The sequence below is a fragment of the Saccopteryx leptura genome, chromosome 12 (assembly GCF_036850995.1).
Source record: "Saccopteryx leptura isolate mSacLep1 chromosome 12, mSacLep1_pri_phased_curated, whole genome shotgun sequence".
NCBI classification, from domain to species: domain Eukaryota; kingdom Metazoa; phylum Chordata; class Mammalia; order Chiroptera; family Emballonuridae; genus Saccopteryx; species Saccopteryx leptura.
In genome coordinates this window covers 2,082,957-2,099,046 of record NC_089514.1, presented here as the reverse complement: position 1 = coordinate 2,099,046, position 16,090 = coordinate 2,082,957, and the positions used below count along the sequence as shown (strand labels likewise).

Genomic DNA, 16,090 nt, shown 5'->3' with positions numbered 1-16,090 from the left:
CCATCCTACTCCGAGAGCAGGGCCCTGGGGCCGCAGCACGCCGGGCTTCCCCTCTGCCTTCCTCTCTGACCTTCCCCTCTGACCTTCCCCTCTGACCTTCCCCTCTGCCTTCCCCTCTGACCTTCCCCTCTGACCTTCCCCTCTGACCTTCCCCTCTGACCTTCCCCTCTGACCTTCCCCTCTGCCTTCCCCTCTGCCTTCCCCTCTGACCTTCCCCTCTGCCTTCCCCTCTGACCTTCCCCTCTGACCTTCCCCTCTGACCTTCCCCTCTGCCTTCCTCTCTGACCTTCCCTCTGACCTTCCCCTCTGCCTTCTCCTCTGACCTTCCCCTCTGACCTTCCCCTCTGCCTTCCCCTCTGCCTTCCCCTCTGACCTTCCCCTCTGACCTTCCCCTCTGCCTTCCTCTCTGACCTTCCCCTCTGACCTTCCCCTCTGACCTTCCCTCTGACCTTCCCCTCTGCCTTCTCCTCTGACCTTCCCCTCTGACCTTCCCCTCTGACCTTCCCCTCTGACCTTCCCCTCTGCCTTCTCCTCTGACCTTCCCCTCTGACCTTCCCCTCTGACCTTCCCCTCTGACCTTCCGCGTTGCCACAGCGAGGGACACTCGGCCCACAGCTCCCGGCCGCTGCCCACTCTGCCTAAGGTCTTGCAACAGCACGTGTGCACCTAAGGCTCGAGGGAAACTGTCGCGTGCCACACAGACGTTAGGAAGTTGTTAACAGATGACCCAAACGCTGTTTGACGCAAAGACACCATCGGCGCACAAATTCATCTTCTCCTGGAAGCTGAGGTCTGTTTGGATCTCAGCCAGAAGCACGCCCCCAGCTAAGGGGAGCTAAGAGCCCGCATGGCCGTCCATCTGGACGCTGCTGGGCGCTGGTCTCGGGGGGGGCATGCGGCCGACAGGAGCGGGAAGAGGCCGGAGGACACAGCAACACCGAGCGGCCAGAAGCCCCCAGCCCAGCCCACTGCCCGCGCTCCTGTCCCTGATGCTGCCCCGGGGGATTTGTGTCAGAATGCCTCTCTCTAGGGCAGTGGTTCTCAACCTTTCTCATGCCGTGACCCTGCAATAACAGTTCCTCATGTTGCGGTGACCCCAAACTAAAAAATAATTTTGGTGGCTACTTCATAACTGTAATTTTGCTACAGTTACGATTCGAAATGTAAATACCTGATATGCGTTATGTATTTTCCGATGGCTTTAGGCGACCCCGCCGGGGGTCGCGACCCACAGGTTGAGAACCGCTGCTCGAAGGCTTCCCGAGTTCCTTCCCCTGCACCAGGCCTGGGAGAAGACGAGAAGACTGCTTCTCTCCCCAGCACATCGCTGTATTCTGAACAACGGGAGCGCCAAAGGTTACTGATTCACGAGCATTTTAGGACTGGATGGATTGCTTCTGGCCATAGGGCGATATTTAATATATACGTGTGTGTGTGTGTGTGTGTGTGTGTGTGTGCCGCTGACATATCAGCTCATTAACACTGGTGACAGGAGCTAGGTGCTCGGTGGCAGTATTTTGGTGACCTGCCCTTGTGCGTCCAGGCAAGTGTGTGCACACACAGACACTCCACGCTGTCACACCTGTCCCCCCTCTCCTCTTTCTTCCTGTGTGGCTGGCTGGGCAGGAGGTATCCCTGCCACGTAAGAGTCACATTCAACCAAAGACGCAGAACTGGACGCTGAACCCCGGGCCCGAGCGGAGCGAAGACCTGCTCGTCCCCAGGACCTGGGGGACGGTCCCACTGTGCTGGGACCGGGCGGCCATTTCTTCAGCAGTGAGGACAGTGGAGAAGCCAACATATTCCGTGCCTGTCTCGCTCGCGGGGTGTTCCCCATTCCGTGTGCAGGGTGTTAAAGGGAAATTCTTATTACTGGATTTAATCAGGCTTGGTATTAGAGACAGCAAGTCCTTGGTAGACATTGGCTGAGAAGATAAATGGCTATTTAAACATTAATCAGCTGCACTTATCTCTAAGATCCATTACATTTTCTTTTTCTGTAGAAAAACACAATATCTGGGCATTCACGTTGTGTTTTAAAGGAGTGCACATCGTCTTTGCCTCCTTTGTTGCCCACCTTGGGATACAGTGTTGCTGTTTTGTCTCCTTTGTTGCCCACCTTGGGGTACAGTGTTGCTGTTTTGCCTCCTTTGTTGCCCACCTTGGGGTACAGTGTTGCTGTTTTGTCTCCTTTGTTGCCCACCTTGGGATACAGTGTTGCTGTTTTGTCTCCTTTGTTGCCCACCTCGGGGTACAGTGTTGCTGTTTTGCCTCCTTTGTTGCCCACCTCGGGGTACAGTGTTGCTGTTTTGTCTCCTTTGTTGCCCACCTTGGGGTACAGTGTTGCTGTTTTGCCTCCTTTGTTGCCCACCTTGGGGTACACTGTTGCTGTTTTGCCTCCTTTGTTGCCCACCTTGGGGTACAGTGTTGCTGTTTTGTAACTTCGGGCTCCCTTCTTTCACCCGCCTGCAGGAACTCTCCTCTCTGGAAACGCGCCTTAGACTCCGATGGACGCATCCCACAGAATCTGCCCATTTTACAGGTGAGAAGAGCAAAGGCGTGGACGCAGCAACCGTCCACCTCAGGCCGAGACCTGCTGGGCGGCGGGGAGACGGCTCCGGGGATGCCTGTGTGCCGTCACACGCTGCACCCCGGTGCCGAGACCCGGGACTTTCCTCCTCATCGGACCCTCTCCCCTGCCTGCCGTGACCCCTGCCTGTCCTGGTGCCCCTGAACCGTCCACAAGCAAAGGCTATGATCTTGAGTTTTATATGTTTGATCTACCATGATTGAAAAAATAAAATACAGTAATCAATGAAAATTAAACAAAAATAAATCACGCGTCCCTTGCTGTATTTCCTTTACGAGCTGTCCACTGAGGTCAGGAAGCCGAACAGAGCGCCGTAAGCTCCCGGCTGCTCCCACGGCCGCTGCCCCTCGGCCCAGCGACTGTCCGGCGGTCAAGCCCCGAACAAGGCAACTTTGGGCGAGCTAGTCATGAATTCCTTCCCCCTTCAGGGAACTGGAAGGTGCCTTTTCTGACACCGCTGTCCTTCTGAGTAAACTCCGCCCCCTGCCTGTCGCTGTCTCCAACGCCTTTCTCATTAAATCATCTAACTCCGGAGTCAACGTGCTCCAGAGGAGGCACCAGGCGGCACGAAGCCCCGTGCCCACGAGGAAGAGGCTGCCCGAGCCCCGTGACGGGGCCACGCTGCGGGCTCTCGGGGTGAAATCAAACTTGCCCTCGCCTCTCCGGCCAGCGCCCACATCCGTGACTGCCCACAGCCTGACCCTCTCACCGGATAAACTTTAGGAAAACATTTTTTTTTTTTTCCAACAAGACTTCACACCCTGTCTTGATGACCAGGCATAAGGAAACAATCGATACTCCAGGTTTAAAAAAAAAAAAAAAAACCAGGCCCTGGCCAGTTGGCTCAGTGGTAGAGCGTCGGCCTGGTGTGCGGGGGACCCAGGTTTGATTCCTGGCCAGGGCACACAGGAGAAGTGCCCATTTGCTTCTCCACCAACCCCTCCTTCCTCTCTGTCTCTCTCTTCCCCTCCTGCAGCCAAGGCTCCATTGGAGCAAAGATGGCCCGGGCACTGGGGATGGCTCCTTGGCCTCTGCCCCAGGCGCTAGAGTGGCTCTGGTTGTGGCAGAGCGACGCCCCGGAGGGGCAGAGCATCACCCCCTGGTGGGCAGAGCATTGCCCCTGGTGGGCGTGCCGGGTGGATCCCGGTCGGGCGCATGCGGGAGTCTGTCTGATTGTCTCTCCCCGTTTCCAGTTTCAGAAAAATACAAAAAAAAACAACCCCAAAAACAAACAAAAACAAAAACAAACCCAAACTGTCAGGGGTCACTGGTATCTTAGAAGCGTCTCCCCGATTTTGAGAGGGATGGGTGTTAAAGGTCGAGCCCCCTAGGGGGAGAGGAGGAGCCGGGTGGTCTCAGTGGCCAGCCTTCCCTGGGTCCTGGCGGGCGGGCAGGCGGCCGGCGGGCGGGCACCCGGGCTCAGGTGGGTGGCGCTTACCTGGGTACAGCGTGCCTGGGAGGCCCATGGTTTGCAAGTAGTTGTGGCAACGCTCTTTATGTTCCTCTAAAGAGCTGCGCTGCTTATAGCTCCGGCCACAATATCCACATTTGTGAGGTTTACCAACTGCAGAAAACAGAATGGAGTTCAAGACCCCCATTAAACGCCGGCCTTACGTGGGAGGGGAACGCATGCAACACACTTATTACCAAAAGATCAAAACAAACAAACAAACAAAAACCCCCTAAAACCCCCCCCAGAAAAAACAACCAGAACTCTCCCCTTGAGAGCCCGAAGCCTCGTCATGGACCTGGCCAAGGTGACCGCTGACTTTAAAAATGGCAACACCGAGCGAGGAGTTTGCCTGATCGCACGGAGAACGTGGGTGGGTCCGGACTCCTCCGTCCTTTGTCCCCTCTCCTGACCAGCACAGCTGTCCTGCTCAACCCCGGAGGGCCTGAACCACCCACCGCAGGGCTACAGCGTGGCTGGGTCCCCCGGGCAGAGGTGGGAGGAAGGAAGGACGGACGTGGGCTGGTTGGAAGGACGTGGGCTGGCTGGGTACCACACGGATTCAACCCCCCCCAACCCCCACCCCCGGAAGCGCTCTCGTCCTCGTCTGCATTGGGGACAGGTCGGGCAAGACCGTGGTGCCGGATCTAACGCAACCAACGTAGCAAGTCCCAGTCCAGGGGAGCAAGCTGATACTGGGAGGTCTCTAAGAAACCACAAAGGTCACTATCTTCAATGCCGTGAGCAGTGGCTTTCCAAAATGCAATTTTCTTGCTCTAACTTAGAAAGAGGTTCTTCCCCCCCGCCCCCTCCCCAAAGAACCATGGGGTGGGGTGGTTTCTAGACCAGTCCTGACCAACAGAACTTCCTCCAGAGAAAGAAGAGCCATGGCTGACGGGCATGGTGTGTGTGTGTGTGTGTGTGTGTGTGTGTGTATATATATATATGTATGTGTGTGTGTATATATATATATATGTATGTGTGTGTGTGTGTGTGTATATATATATATATATATATATATATATATATGTAGCTAATGGCACTGAGGACTGACGTCTTCACGTTGTTCAACTTTAACACGGATTAAAATTAAAATTTGATGGCCGCAGAGGGCTGGTGGCGACTGTATTGAGCCATCCAGTCCTGTACAAGGAGCCGACTGGGGTTTTCCTGAGTTTTACTGCGCGGAAGCGTAGGAGAGTTTGCAGACTTCACACAGCATTTTAAGGGACGGGATGGATCAAAGGATCTTCAATCACGTGTGTCAAGACTGGGAGTTTCCATTCTGTGGTCAGCATCATCTTCTCCTTCCTCGTCACCGTGTTCGATGTTACAGACTTGAGAGTATCGTGTAAAAAACTGAGACCCCGCCGAAGAGGGGCGTCTGGTGAGAGAGTTGAACCGAAGCTCGTGTTGGTTTCAGTCTCTTCCTCGGGTGCCCAGGAGCGATGGTTCAAAGAAAACGAAGGACAAACACAGAGAGTCTGAGTTCTGGAACTAAATTTAATAGAGGAAGACAGGGACCTTTGTATCTGGAGAAGGTGTTGTATCCCTAACATTAGGGAAGCAACACTGAAATATGCCACGTGGCCTAAAACTCCACATTTTATTGAGTGTTGCCCTTTTGAAACTGATGGACTTATATAGGTAACCCCTCAATGTCCTTTCCTGAAGAAGCTATAATTTTAGCGAATTCCTGTATCTACGGCATGGTGCCCGAATACCCATTTTTATTTATTTTTTTCTGAGTATGTGATTGATTGTAACTTGGAAACTTGAGAGAATACGTTCACTGCAAACAACAGAACTGAAAACTACCTTGGAGCACCGCCCAATATTCTTCAAGAAAGAACATCTCTGGCTAATCTGGCAACTTCCAAAGACAACGGTAAAGAAGGGGGGGGGGTTCCTTCCTCGCCTGCCGGACCGCCCAAGCCCCTCCTGTTATCAGCATGGGACGCTGCGTTACTGTGCCACCCCACAGGGTACATCGCCCCTGACAGGTTGATCTCGGGAACCTCAGGCCACCAGCAGCTGTTGGGAAAGCTATGAGCCGGATGGTGTTTTGGCAGAATGGGGAATGGTCATTTCACAACGGGTTAGAACGTGGCCGCCTGTGAGTTTGGGGACACGGACTGAGGTCTTCGTCTCAGTCTAGGGAAAGTGAACGTGAATCTCTTTCTTTCATTCTCCCTTCCCTTCCCTTCCCTTCCCTTCCCTTCCCTTCCCTTCCCTTTCCTTCCTTCCTTTCTCTTTCTTTCTTTCTTCTTTCTTTCTTTCTTTCCTTTTTCTTTCTTTCTTTCTCTCTCTCTCTTTCTTTTTCTTTCTCCCTCCCTCCTTCCCCCCCTCCCTCCCTCCCTCTCTCTCTCTCTCTCTCTTTCTTTCTTTTCCCCCTGCCAGGAGCTGTGTGTCAACAGCACCTGTGAGACATCCAAGTCTCCGGCAGCCCTGGGTCAGGGACAGCTTTCTCACAAGAGTGTTACCCACTTGCTCATCGAGGGACCTGTAAGAGGAACGAGCCGCCCAGAGCCTGGCCCTGTCACGGAGAATGACTCGGGTCACTCGGGGCTGGACACGGCGGCCACGCCTCGAAGCGAACATGGAGGCAGAGTCCTCTAACGTTCTGCGTGAGACGCTCCTCACGTCACAGCGGGAAGAGAGAGAGAGCGCAGCCCCACTGTCAGCGTTAGGGCTGGCGGAAATGCAGGAGTGACGTCTGCTGCCCACCGGAGCACTCTGGGGGGTGACGGTGACACGGTTGGCACTGAGCTGAGGACGCCTGTGGGGTGGCATGCTGTGCCTTCCGCCGACCCCATGCTGGGTCACGGTCGCCTGCGTTGACGCCCACGTGGCACCTGACAAGTAACGTCTGCCGAGGTCCTTGGGCCTCCGTCGCCTGTACGCAGACCGCCCAGGGCCCACAGCTGGAGCTGACGTGGACCTTGTTGTCCTTTCTGTCCCTGCACATCTTCACCTCCACATGGGAAACACACGCCTCTCATTACTGACACGTGGAAACATGGAAGAAAACCCACTCAGTCTCACACTGTCACTGCCCCACTTTGAGGCACGCCCGGGTGCTTCCTGCCCACGGCAGCAACAGCCTCCCCGGCCTTCAGCACACGCCCTGTCCCTGATGGGGGAGGCCGTGGTGGTCCTGGCCTCCCTGTCTGGCCTGCCCACTGTGCAGAGAGGAAGGACCTCCTTGGCTTCGTACGGCTCCTTTCTTGGAAGACTGGAAGACCCTCACCCCAATCATCCTCCCGGGTTCATAACAAGGAGCGTTTCGGGAGCTTCTGCCACGTTCACAAGCAGGAAGGAAGGAAGTCCGGATGGAGAGGGGATGGCGTGGCTGACCAGCAGGACGCCAGGACGCTGGCCGGCCCTGCCCCCTTGCCGCTGCACAAACCCTTGCAGGTGCCCCTTGCAGGAGGAGGATGACAAGTTCCCCACCGCTTGTGTTAACCCGCAGCCCGGGCCCCTTTCTGGGCTCGCGGACAGAACCGCACACATTCAGATGGAATGTCTCTTAAAGGAAACATTAGAAACTCGCCTTCCCACCTGGACCTTCGTCCTCCTGGAGGCTCTCCTGCCGTCTCCCGCCCCCGAGACCAGCCGCCCCCCTCTCTGAGCTCCCGCCCCCCCGAGACCGGCCGCCCCCCTCTCTGAGCTCCCGCCCCCGAGACCGGCCGCCCCCCTCTCTGAGCTCCCGCCCCCGAGACCGGCCGCCCCCCTCTCTGAGCTCCCGCCCCCTCTCTGAGCTCCCGCCCCCTCCTCTTCGGACACCCTGTCACAGCACGTGGGAAGTACTGGTGCTTTTACGCTTGGTCCTTGTCTCCCCTGCTGGAGAATGGTGCCCCCGGGGCGCTCGGCCTGTGGGTGACAGAGACGTGGGCCCAGCCAGAGGATTATGGAATCCGACACTAAGTGCACTCATGGCGTCTGGGAAGAAGGAGGCCTGAGCCCAGGACAACCTTCCCGGGGACAGAGCGTCCCTGCTCTAAGGGGAGGCACCTCCTTGTCGTGCTGCCCTGGGGACACTGGGAAGGAGCTGGTCTGAAACGTCTCCCTGTCCCCCAGCAGCCCGTGCGACAGGGGCCACCGCGACAGGGTGGTTTGGGGGGGGGAGTCCGTGCGTGCGGGCAGGGGTGAGGGTCTGTCACCTCCTGCCCCAAGTCCTCCCGCCGGACTCAGAAACACCATGCAGGCTTGCACCTTCCTCCTCTGACCGGGAAGATCAGGGGGCCACCAGGCTGGGGGGGCCGGGGGGGGGCTTCGTGCTCAGTGAGTCGGCCGGCACCAGTTACGGGGCGCGTTCCCCGCACTCTGGGACGGGCCCCTCCAGCTGAGGTATGACCGGCTCCCGCTGTGTGGGTTCCACTCGGGCCCAGTGGGGGCAGCGTGCCCTTGGGAGGGGCGTGTCCTCTGGCCAGGACAGGCCCTGAGGAGGCGTCACCCGTCTCTGCAGTGACGACTGTGACGTGCTCTGCGCAGCCCAGCAATGCGTGCGGCTCCACAGTCACCACGGAGAAACGCGGTGTGTGTGTGTGTGTGTGTGTGTGTGTGTGTGTGTGTGTGTGTGTGTGGCTCTTCTGGGCATCAGCCTGACGCCCATGAAGGTCGGCTACAGAGCCCTCTCACAGGGCCCGCTTACCCGACCGAGGGGGACCAGAGGCCTCTGTTGAAACGCCCCCGCCTAAGGGGGGACTAGCGTGTGAGTTTTCCCTCCATCCACTACCCAGGGGTCCCCCGGGGGGGAAACCCAGGATGGCAGGACCCCGGACACCATCCCTGTCACCGGGGTGCCCACGCCCGACAGAGGGCTGCGCCCAGGGGCCGGGCCACCCAGCAGACAGATGAGGCTCCCTGGCTGACACAACACCAAGGGCAGGGGCGGCCTGCGGGTCCCCGAGCCCCGGCCTGCGCCCACCCGCCCGCCCGCCCGGAGCGAGCACCTACCGGAGTGCGTGCGCAGGTGGCCCGTGAGGGCGTCCCTCCGGCGGCAGGCGTAGTTGCACAGGTGACACTTGAAGGGCTTCTCCCCCGAGTGCAGCTTGATGTGCCGAAGCAGGTTCCCTTTCTGCGTGAAGGAGGCCCCGCACTGGTTACATTGGAAGGGCCGCTCGCCTGGGTGGGGGGAGAGACAGGGAGTTGTGAGCGCGGCCGACCCCCGACCCCCGACCTGGGGGGGGAAGCCGGCAAGAAAGTTGCTTCCCGCGGGCCCCGGTGGCTTCCGCTGGCGGCAGGTTTGGATTCAGACCAGGAGGCCCAGGGGCTTTCAGACCGAACCTGCCAGTTCCCTTAACGCTTCGCTGGTCGGGTCAATTTGATCTGAAAATCTAATTTTTTTTTTTCCTCTCCCCTCCTAAATCAGAACGGCGCATCACAATGCAAATTCAAACTCATTTAAATAAAGTGACTGCAACATTTTGTGATGAAGAGCCACTCTTCCTGATCAGCAGTTTTGGAATAAACCAATATCCAATTCCGCGTGTTGTGGCATTTGGTGGGGGAAGCTTTAATGCGGCTTTCTTCAAAAGGGTCTTTAAAATATGCCACTGAAGCAGCAAAATAAAAAAGGAAACTCATTAAAAATGCATTTCAGGATCACAAGTTCATTTCAGCGTTACATTCTTATATTTAAATGAAAGGCAGTTCATTATAACAGTTATAATAACTTCTTTTCATTTACATCCTCCTGCATTTCCCTTTCAATTTCTTCCCCATTACCTGTCTGTCCCGACACGGGGCGGGTCGGGAAGGGAAACAGACAGAGCGCGGGGTGGGGCGGAGCGGAACGGAGCGGAAAAGTGAAGAAAGTGAGAGGAAACTCTGCCGTCTAAAATGTCCCGAGTCTCCCTGTGGTCTGGGCAGCCCCCTGCCCCCCACCAACTCACCCACCACACCCCACTCCCAGCTTTCCTCCCGCACCCTAAAAACCTTCACGCTGCGACCAGGCGTGTCCACACGAGAGAAGCGATGTTCTCGCCACAGATATCCTAAATGTGGTTTAGGTATCACTAGGCACTCTCTCCCGGGGGGGGGGGGGGGGGGGTAGGGGGTGTGGCTATCCAGGTGGTGACCAAGAACCCGCCCCGCCTCGGCCGGCCGTGTGTGGCAGCACGCACCCCTGCAAACGGGACCCGACGGGGGGCTGCAAGGGGGACATCTGTGAAGACTATCCCACAGGGCAGTCACAGGGCTTGGAGTTCAGGGTAGTGGACAGACACGTCATTTAACGCTCACTTCCAAGGGGTGGGGAGAAGGTGGGTATCGGTCACTTTTAAGTAACTAGACAGCCCTCTCAAAAAACAAATGTTTGTCAGTTTTGTCTTAGAAGAATTGCTCTTTGGGACCAGAGTATCTGGTGCTGAGAGACCAGGAAAATACGCTTCTTAAGAACAATTAAAAAAAAAAAAAGAACAGGTGAACATGTGTCTTTCACAGTCTTCCCGGAATCGATTCCTATCCTATGCGTTTGGCAAACAAGACACCGCTGATTAAAAGGGGCTGCACCATCGCAGTCTGCCGGGTCCTAGGAAAAGCGACCCCGGTTTTAACACAGAGGCCGTGTGGGCACCTGAACTTCGCCAAGATCGTCCTTTTTATCTCTGAGGAGCCAGGGGTGCTGCTGCAAAAACGCACGTGACGTCACGACGGTACTCGATTCCGGACCAGCTGCAGGGGCCCTGACACTGACGGGGATGCGCTCGGTGTTTGTCCGAATCTCCCCAGGACTGGACTCGGCCGAGCTGAGAAAGGGCCGATGTCCAGCGGGCGGGAAGCCGAGGGTCAGCGAACTGCTCAGAGCGTCCGGTCACCAGCCCACGAGGCGGGGAAAAGGGGGGTGGCCGGGCAGCGAGAGGCGCGCCCACGAGGAAGAGCCCACCCCGTGGCCCGTTAGAAACACCCCCGGGCCCTCCTCTTACACGCGCGTGGGAATGTACGTGTTCGACTCCCAGGAGAGAGAGGCGGGGGTGGCCCTGAGATTGGGGGTTCTGAAAGCCAGTCCGTAGGGAGGTCTCATGCTACAGAAATGCTTGTGACACGGACGTGGGACACACCTGGTGACACGCGTGTGTGTGCATGTCCCCAAGCCAGAGCCCCTGGCAGCGGAGGAGGCCCCAGAGCTCGGGAAGTCTGCAGGGCGCAAGGGGCAAGGCCAGGTGGGACCCGGCAGGGGAGCCAGCGTCTCGGCGGGGACAGGAAGGACGGACCGCGGACCCCGTGTCTCCCTGTCTGCGGAACAGGGCAGGAAGGAGAGAGAGGCGGCCGTTTCTTCACGAGTGAAGTCTGACTTCTGATCTGAGTCACCGGAGCTCAGGCGCCTGCCGTGGCTGATGTCTCAGCCCCGCCCGCACGCAAGCCTTCCCGGAAATCCACATAGTTCTTCCCGGCCGCCCGTACTGAGTGGACGCCTCGCACGAGGCCTGGGCCCTCTCGGAGAGCGCACTCCCAGAGTGACGGCGCAGAGCGCTGGACTTCAGGTCACCTCTCTCCCTCCGCAGGGGTCAGCGGAGAGGGGCCAGGCCCTGGCATCGGCCGACAGAACACGCACCGTGTCTGTGGGCTGCCCTGCTGGCCCAGGTTGGCCCTGTGTGTCCTGCAGGTGGACGGCTTGCTCACTGAAGCTAAGTCAGCTCAGGGTTCTCCAAGGTCCCGCTTCCCTGCATGCCCCGGGATGAGGACGTTCATATCCGTAATTCCAAAGTTACTTTGACACCTCAGTGACTTTCTGTAAGAATGTTTGAGCCCCCTTTAATCACTTCACTGGGTAAAAAAAAGAGAGACAGAGAGGGAAGGTACTCCCGGATGCTACATTATAAAACCTCTGCAGTGTCTCAGGAGAAGGCGGATTTAAAAAATACACCGAATTGCGGGAAGTGAGGTAAATCTGCTGGGCCGCCCGGATACCCCCCCAGCCGGGAACAGAGTGAGCGCAGGCTGTGCTGTCGACATAATTTGGGCACTTTTCTTGACCCTTCTTGTTAAAAACCCCACCATGTGGAATAACCTTGCGGCCCCATGGCCTGGGTACAGGTGGGTGGGTGGCTGGGGGCTTCTCCTGCACTGTGTGTCTCTCCCACCCCCTTCGGCCCCCCCAATGCTCACCCGGACTTGGGGTGCTGCAGGGGAGACATGGCTGTTGCACACTTGCATTAAAAAAAATTGGAACAGCAACAAAACTCAGGCAGTGACATGCGGGTCTCAATAAACCGTACAGACGGGGCATCGAGGCGCCGCCCTGCGGAGTGACCCGGGTGGAGGCTGGACCATGGGAGAGAGCCGGTGAGACCGGCAGTTCGTTTGGGCACACGGGCACCTCGGTCAAGGGCAGGTGTGAGACCTGGCTCCTGGGGGGGGGGGGGGACATGCACCTCGGCTCCCGGATGAAGGGCCCTGTGACCCGTCACATTGACAGTCCGCTCCTCAGCGGCCATCTATGGAGGCTCAGGGTCCCCGCGCAGCCCCTGGGCATCCGCTGGGGCTGAACCAGACTCCGCATTTTCCCAGGAGCCCTGAGTGACGCCGAGGGTCTTCTCCTGGGACCAGCACCGCTCTAGAAATGCACAAACCTAGAGAATCCAGGGCAGGGCCGGTGACCAGCGAAGAGGGCCTTTTCTAGCACATTCTACTCAGGCCCCAGGAGCAGGGAACCTTTTCTCGCTTGTCTCGTGACCACACCTGCTTTGCCGACGTATTGCCGTCGCTACCGGTGACAACCTACTCTGTGCAGGTGGCAGCCGTCCGTGAGTTTACCGTTTCAGCCTTTTTTTCCTTTTATTTTTTTAAAGACAATGCAGGAACCATAAAACTGCCGGCAGGCAAGCTCTTGTTCCTGGAACACGTCTTGTTCTGCAAGCGAAGGACTCGGCCCTTCGCTGCCGCCCCGCCTGTGGGGGGAGGTGGACAGCTGACCGCCGTCCTGCTCCTCAGAGCCCCACTGGGCAGGCTTCTTCATGAAGTGCAATTATTCCCTTGATCGGGGCAGGAGCCGTTCTATTTCGGCGGGTTAGCATGCCGGGATTCGATCCGTACCTCGTACACTGATCTGAGAGGATTCTCGCTGTACCGGCAGGGAGGTAACTCATCTGAGGGGGGTCCTCCTGCCTCAGGGGCGTCCCGGCACGGTCCCTGTGTGTTCTGTGGAGTGTCTGGCGTGAGGGAACCCACCTTCACTGTTAATTTCCGCCTCGCTCCAAAGCGGTGGACGGTCTGGGTGCTTCCCTCACAGCGGGGTGGACAGGTTTATTTCACTGGCTAACTTGAGGGGAAGGGGCCCAGCAGGAAGAGCAGAGTGTGCTCAATTTTAGAAGATACATTTTTTTTTTTTTTTTTACAGAGACAGAGAGAGAGTCAGAATGAGGGATAGACAGGGACAGACAGGAACGGAGAGATGAGAAGCATCAATTATTAGTTTTTTGTTGTACATTGCAACATCTTAGTTATTCATTGATTACCCCCTCATATGTGCCTTGACGGGGGGCTTCAGCAGACCGAGTAACCCCCAACTGGAGCCAGCGATCTTGGGTCCAAGCTGGTGAGCCTTGCTCAAACCAGATGAGCCCGCGCTCAAGCTGGAGACCTCAGGGTCCTGAACCTGGGTCCTCCACATCCCAGTCCGACGCTCCATCCACTGCGCCACTGCCTGGTCAGGCTTTTTTTTTTTACAGAACACGAATGCTTATTGAAAATAAAACATAACTTACATTCTCCCCGCCCCCCACAGAGGCACTGCTACACATGGAAGACATCGTTTTAGAATAGATACTGCCCTGATTCGAGTATAAACGTCACAACGCCACAGAAATCTCCTTGTCCTGATGACCCCTGCTTTGCTGCCCGTGGAGTGTGCAGAATGCCTGCTTCCTTCCCGGTCGGGACTCTTCAATGGGCTGGACTCTCCAGAGACTCCCTCCCTCCCTGAGTTACCTGCTGGACTCTGCCTGTCCCCACAGCCTGTCCGCCCTCTGTGTAGCCTGCCCGCCTTCCGGTGGCCACTAGAGTGGGTGACGTATTGTTGTAATGACCTTTACGGCAGGAGAATCAAGCTCCTCTTCAAGCAATAGGTGATGCACGCAGTCACAGGTAAAACGCACCCCATTAGCAGGAGACTCTGTAGACTGTCCGGTGCCATTAGTGGTGACCGGTCAGTCCCGGTGGAAACAGGTGACTGGCTGATCCCCAGGACCCAGGGGGCAGAGCCCAGACTCTCCCTCTCCCTCCCCAAGGCGACAACCTTGTCGCGGTCACCGGACTGTCTGTCCTCATTTCTCTACTTTTGGACACGGGCTGTTACATTCTCTTACACCTCAAAGCCTCCAACAGACAGGGCGTTGGGGTACAATATTTTTTTAAACCCATTTTGACGTGAAAAACCACTGACAACCCGTCATCGTGTCCGGGGTGTCCTCTGTTGGGAGGGTCAGCCGTCTGAAACCGGACTCGAACTCTTTCTGCAAGATGACGATTTGCTGGTATTCCACCACATGCTCATGTTTCCAGGAATCCAGCCCTTTCTGTGTGAATTTAAACCACGCAGGGCGGACTCTGGGTGCCTCGGTGAGCAGCGTGGGGTGTCCCTGCTGGTGTGTTCATCTCTTCCCGTCTGGTTTGGTCTTGCTTATCTGGGGGAACCGCTTGGCACATGCAACCTAACAGCACCCGCTGCCCCCCGGGAGAGGGTGCCACCCCCACCCCCACCCCCACCCCGGCTCCCGGCCGTCCACAGCACCGCCTTGCCTCTGAGGATGCCCGCTCTCCTGGGGACTGCCCTGACCTCTCGGGTCGAAGTGGTCACCATGCCGGAAGCCCCCTTCCCGTGTCCGTGTCTGGAGAAGGACGCACGCCCACCCATCCGCCCGCCCCGAACGACCTGGCGCCTCCGCGGCCCCGCCCACCCAGCGGTCGGACACGTCCTCCTGCTGCGCCCCCGGACCTCCGCTGAGGCCCCCGCAGGGGAGGCACGCCGCCGGGTCTTACCGGTGTGGCTTCTCTTGTGGACCATGAGCACATTGGGGCCGATGCAAACGATCCCACAGACATCACACTTTAGTTTGCCGTTAGGAAGTCGGATGCCGCCAGCTCCCGACAGAGCTCTGCCGCCCGGGCCACCGTGGGAGCCATTCATGTCCTCTCCCGGGGCGCCGAGCACGCGCAAGTCCTGGGCACATGCTTCCCCATTCACCTCACAGGCACGCCCATTCTCTTCATCACTCTGAGTCTCTACTTTAACATTACCGGCTGAAAGACACAACACAGGGGCCACTCAGTGTCATCGCAGAAAACAGAGCAAGAGCAACCCAGCAGGCGGGAGCCCAGAGCGCCCTCCCGGGCAGAGGTTCTCAGCAGCGGCTTCCACTGCCGGGGGCGGGGCTGGGGGAGGGGGCGCCGCCAACGCCCGGGGCCGCAGGGGGCGTGGGGATGACCCGCCCACCCTCTCCGCAGGTCCCACTGGCTCTTTCTGCACGTGTGTGAAGAAGGTATTCCTGAACTCCCGCATTAGAGCGGGGGGGGGGGGGGGGCTCGCTCCAAGCAGACGGGGGGGGGGGGTCCCTGGATCCGCAGTGACAGCCTGTGGCACCTCTGGGGTCACCGGAGGCCTGATCCTGCGCCCTCTCCCCAACGTGGTGAGTACTGATCGCAACACCAGCTCTCCAGGGGCTGGGACTCTGTTTGGGGGATTCTCGCGCCGATTCTTATCAAGCTTGAGAAGCCCCTCCCCCGCCCTCGTGCGGCCTTCCCGTGTCCCGTGTATTCGTCAGCGTGGGGACGGGACCCCGCGGACGTGCGCACGCTCAGACCTCTGCCCACAGGCTCCCGACAGGGCTCCTGTTTGTTCTCCTGGGAGGTGACCGTGCCAACTGCCCTTTATCCTGCGGTGGTCATGGGAGCTCAGCGCTAACGCAGAGCCACGATCTCAGATCTGTCCCGGCGGCTGGAGGGCCCGTCGGGGGTCCTTGCGAATTGAAGAGACCGCCACTCACTCGTGTTTCAAAGAGAAATCGACGTGTGTGTGTGTGTGTGTGGGGGGGGGGGTTGATCAACAC

The 16,090-nt window shown here is 57.9% G+C and overlaps 1 protein-coding gene across 7 annotated transcripts in view; it reads right to left on the bottom strand.

Annotated features, from left to right (window-relative positions):
- Positions 1-16,090, bottom strand: part of IKZF1 (IKAROS family zinc finger 1) — a 107,283-nt gene that overhangs the window by 14,531 nt on the left and 76,662 nt on the right. For 6 of the 7 annotated variants that reach the window (XM_066354060.1, XM_066354062.1, XM_066354061.1 and 3 more), the window contains 3 exons: positions 15,024-15,284; positions 9,000-9,167; positions 4,029-4,154 (listed from right to left, as the gene is read on the bottom strand). In XM_066354060.1, coding sequence (XP_066210157.1) covers positions 4,029-4,154; positions 9,000-9,167; positions 15,024-15,284 — 555 coding nt within the window. The remainder of the gene's footprint in view (positions 1-4,028; positions 4,155-8,999; positions 9,168-15,023; positions 15,285-16,090) is intronic. The other variant, XM_066354063.1, reaches the window with a different exon arrangement.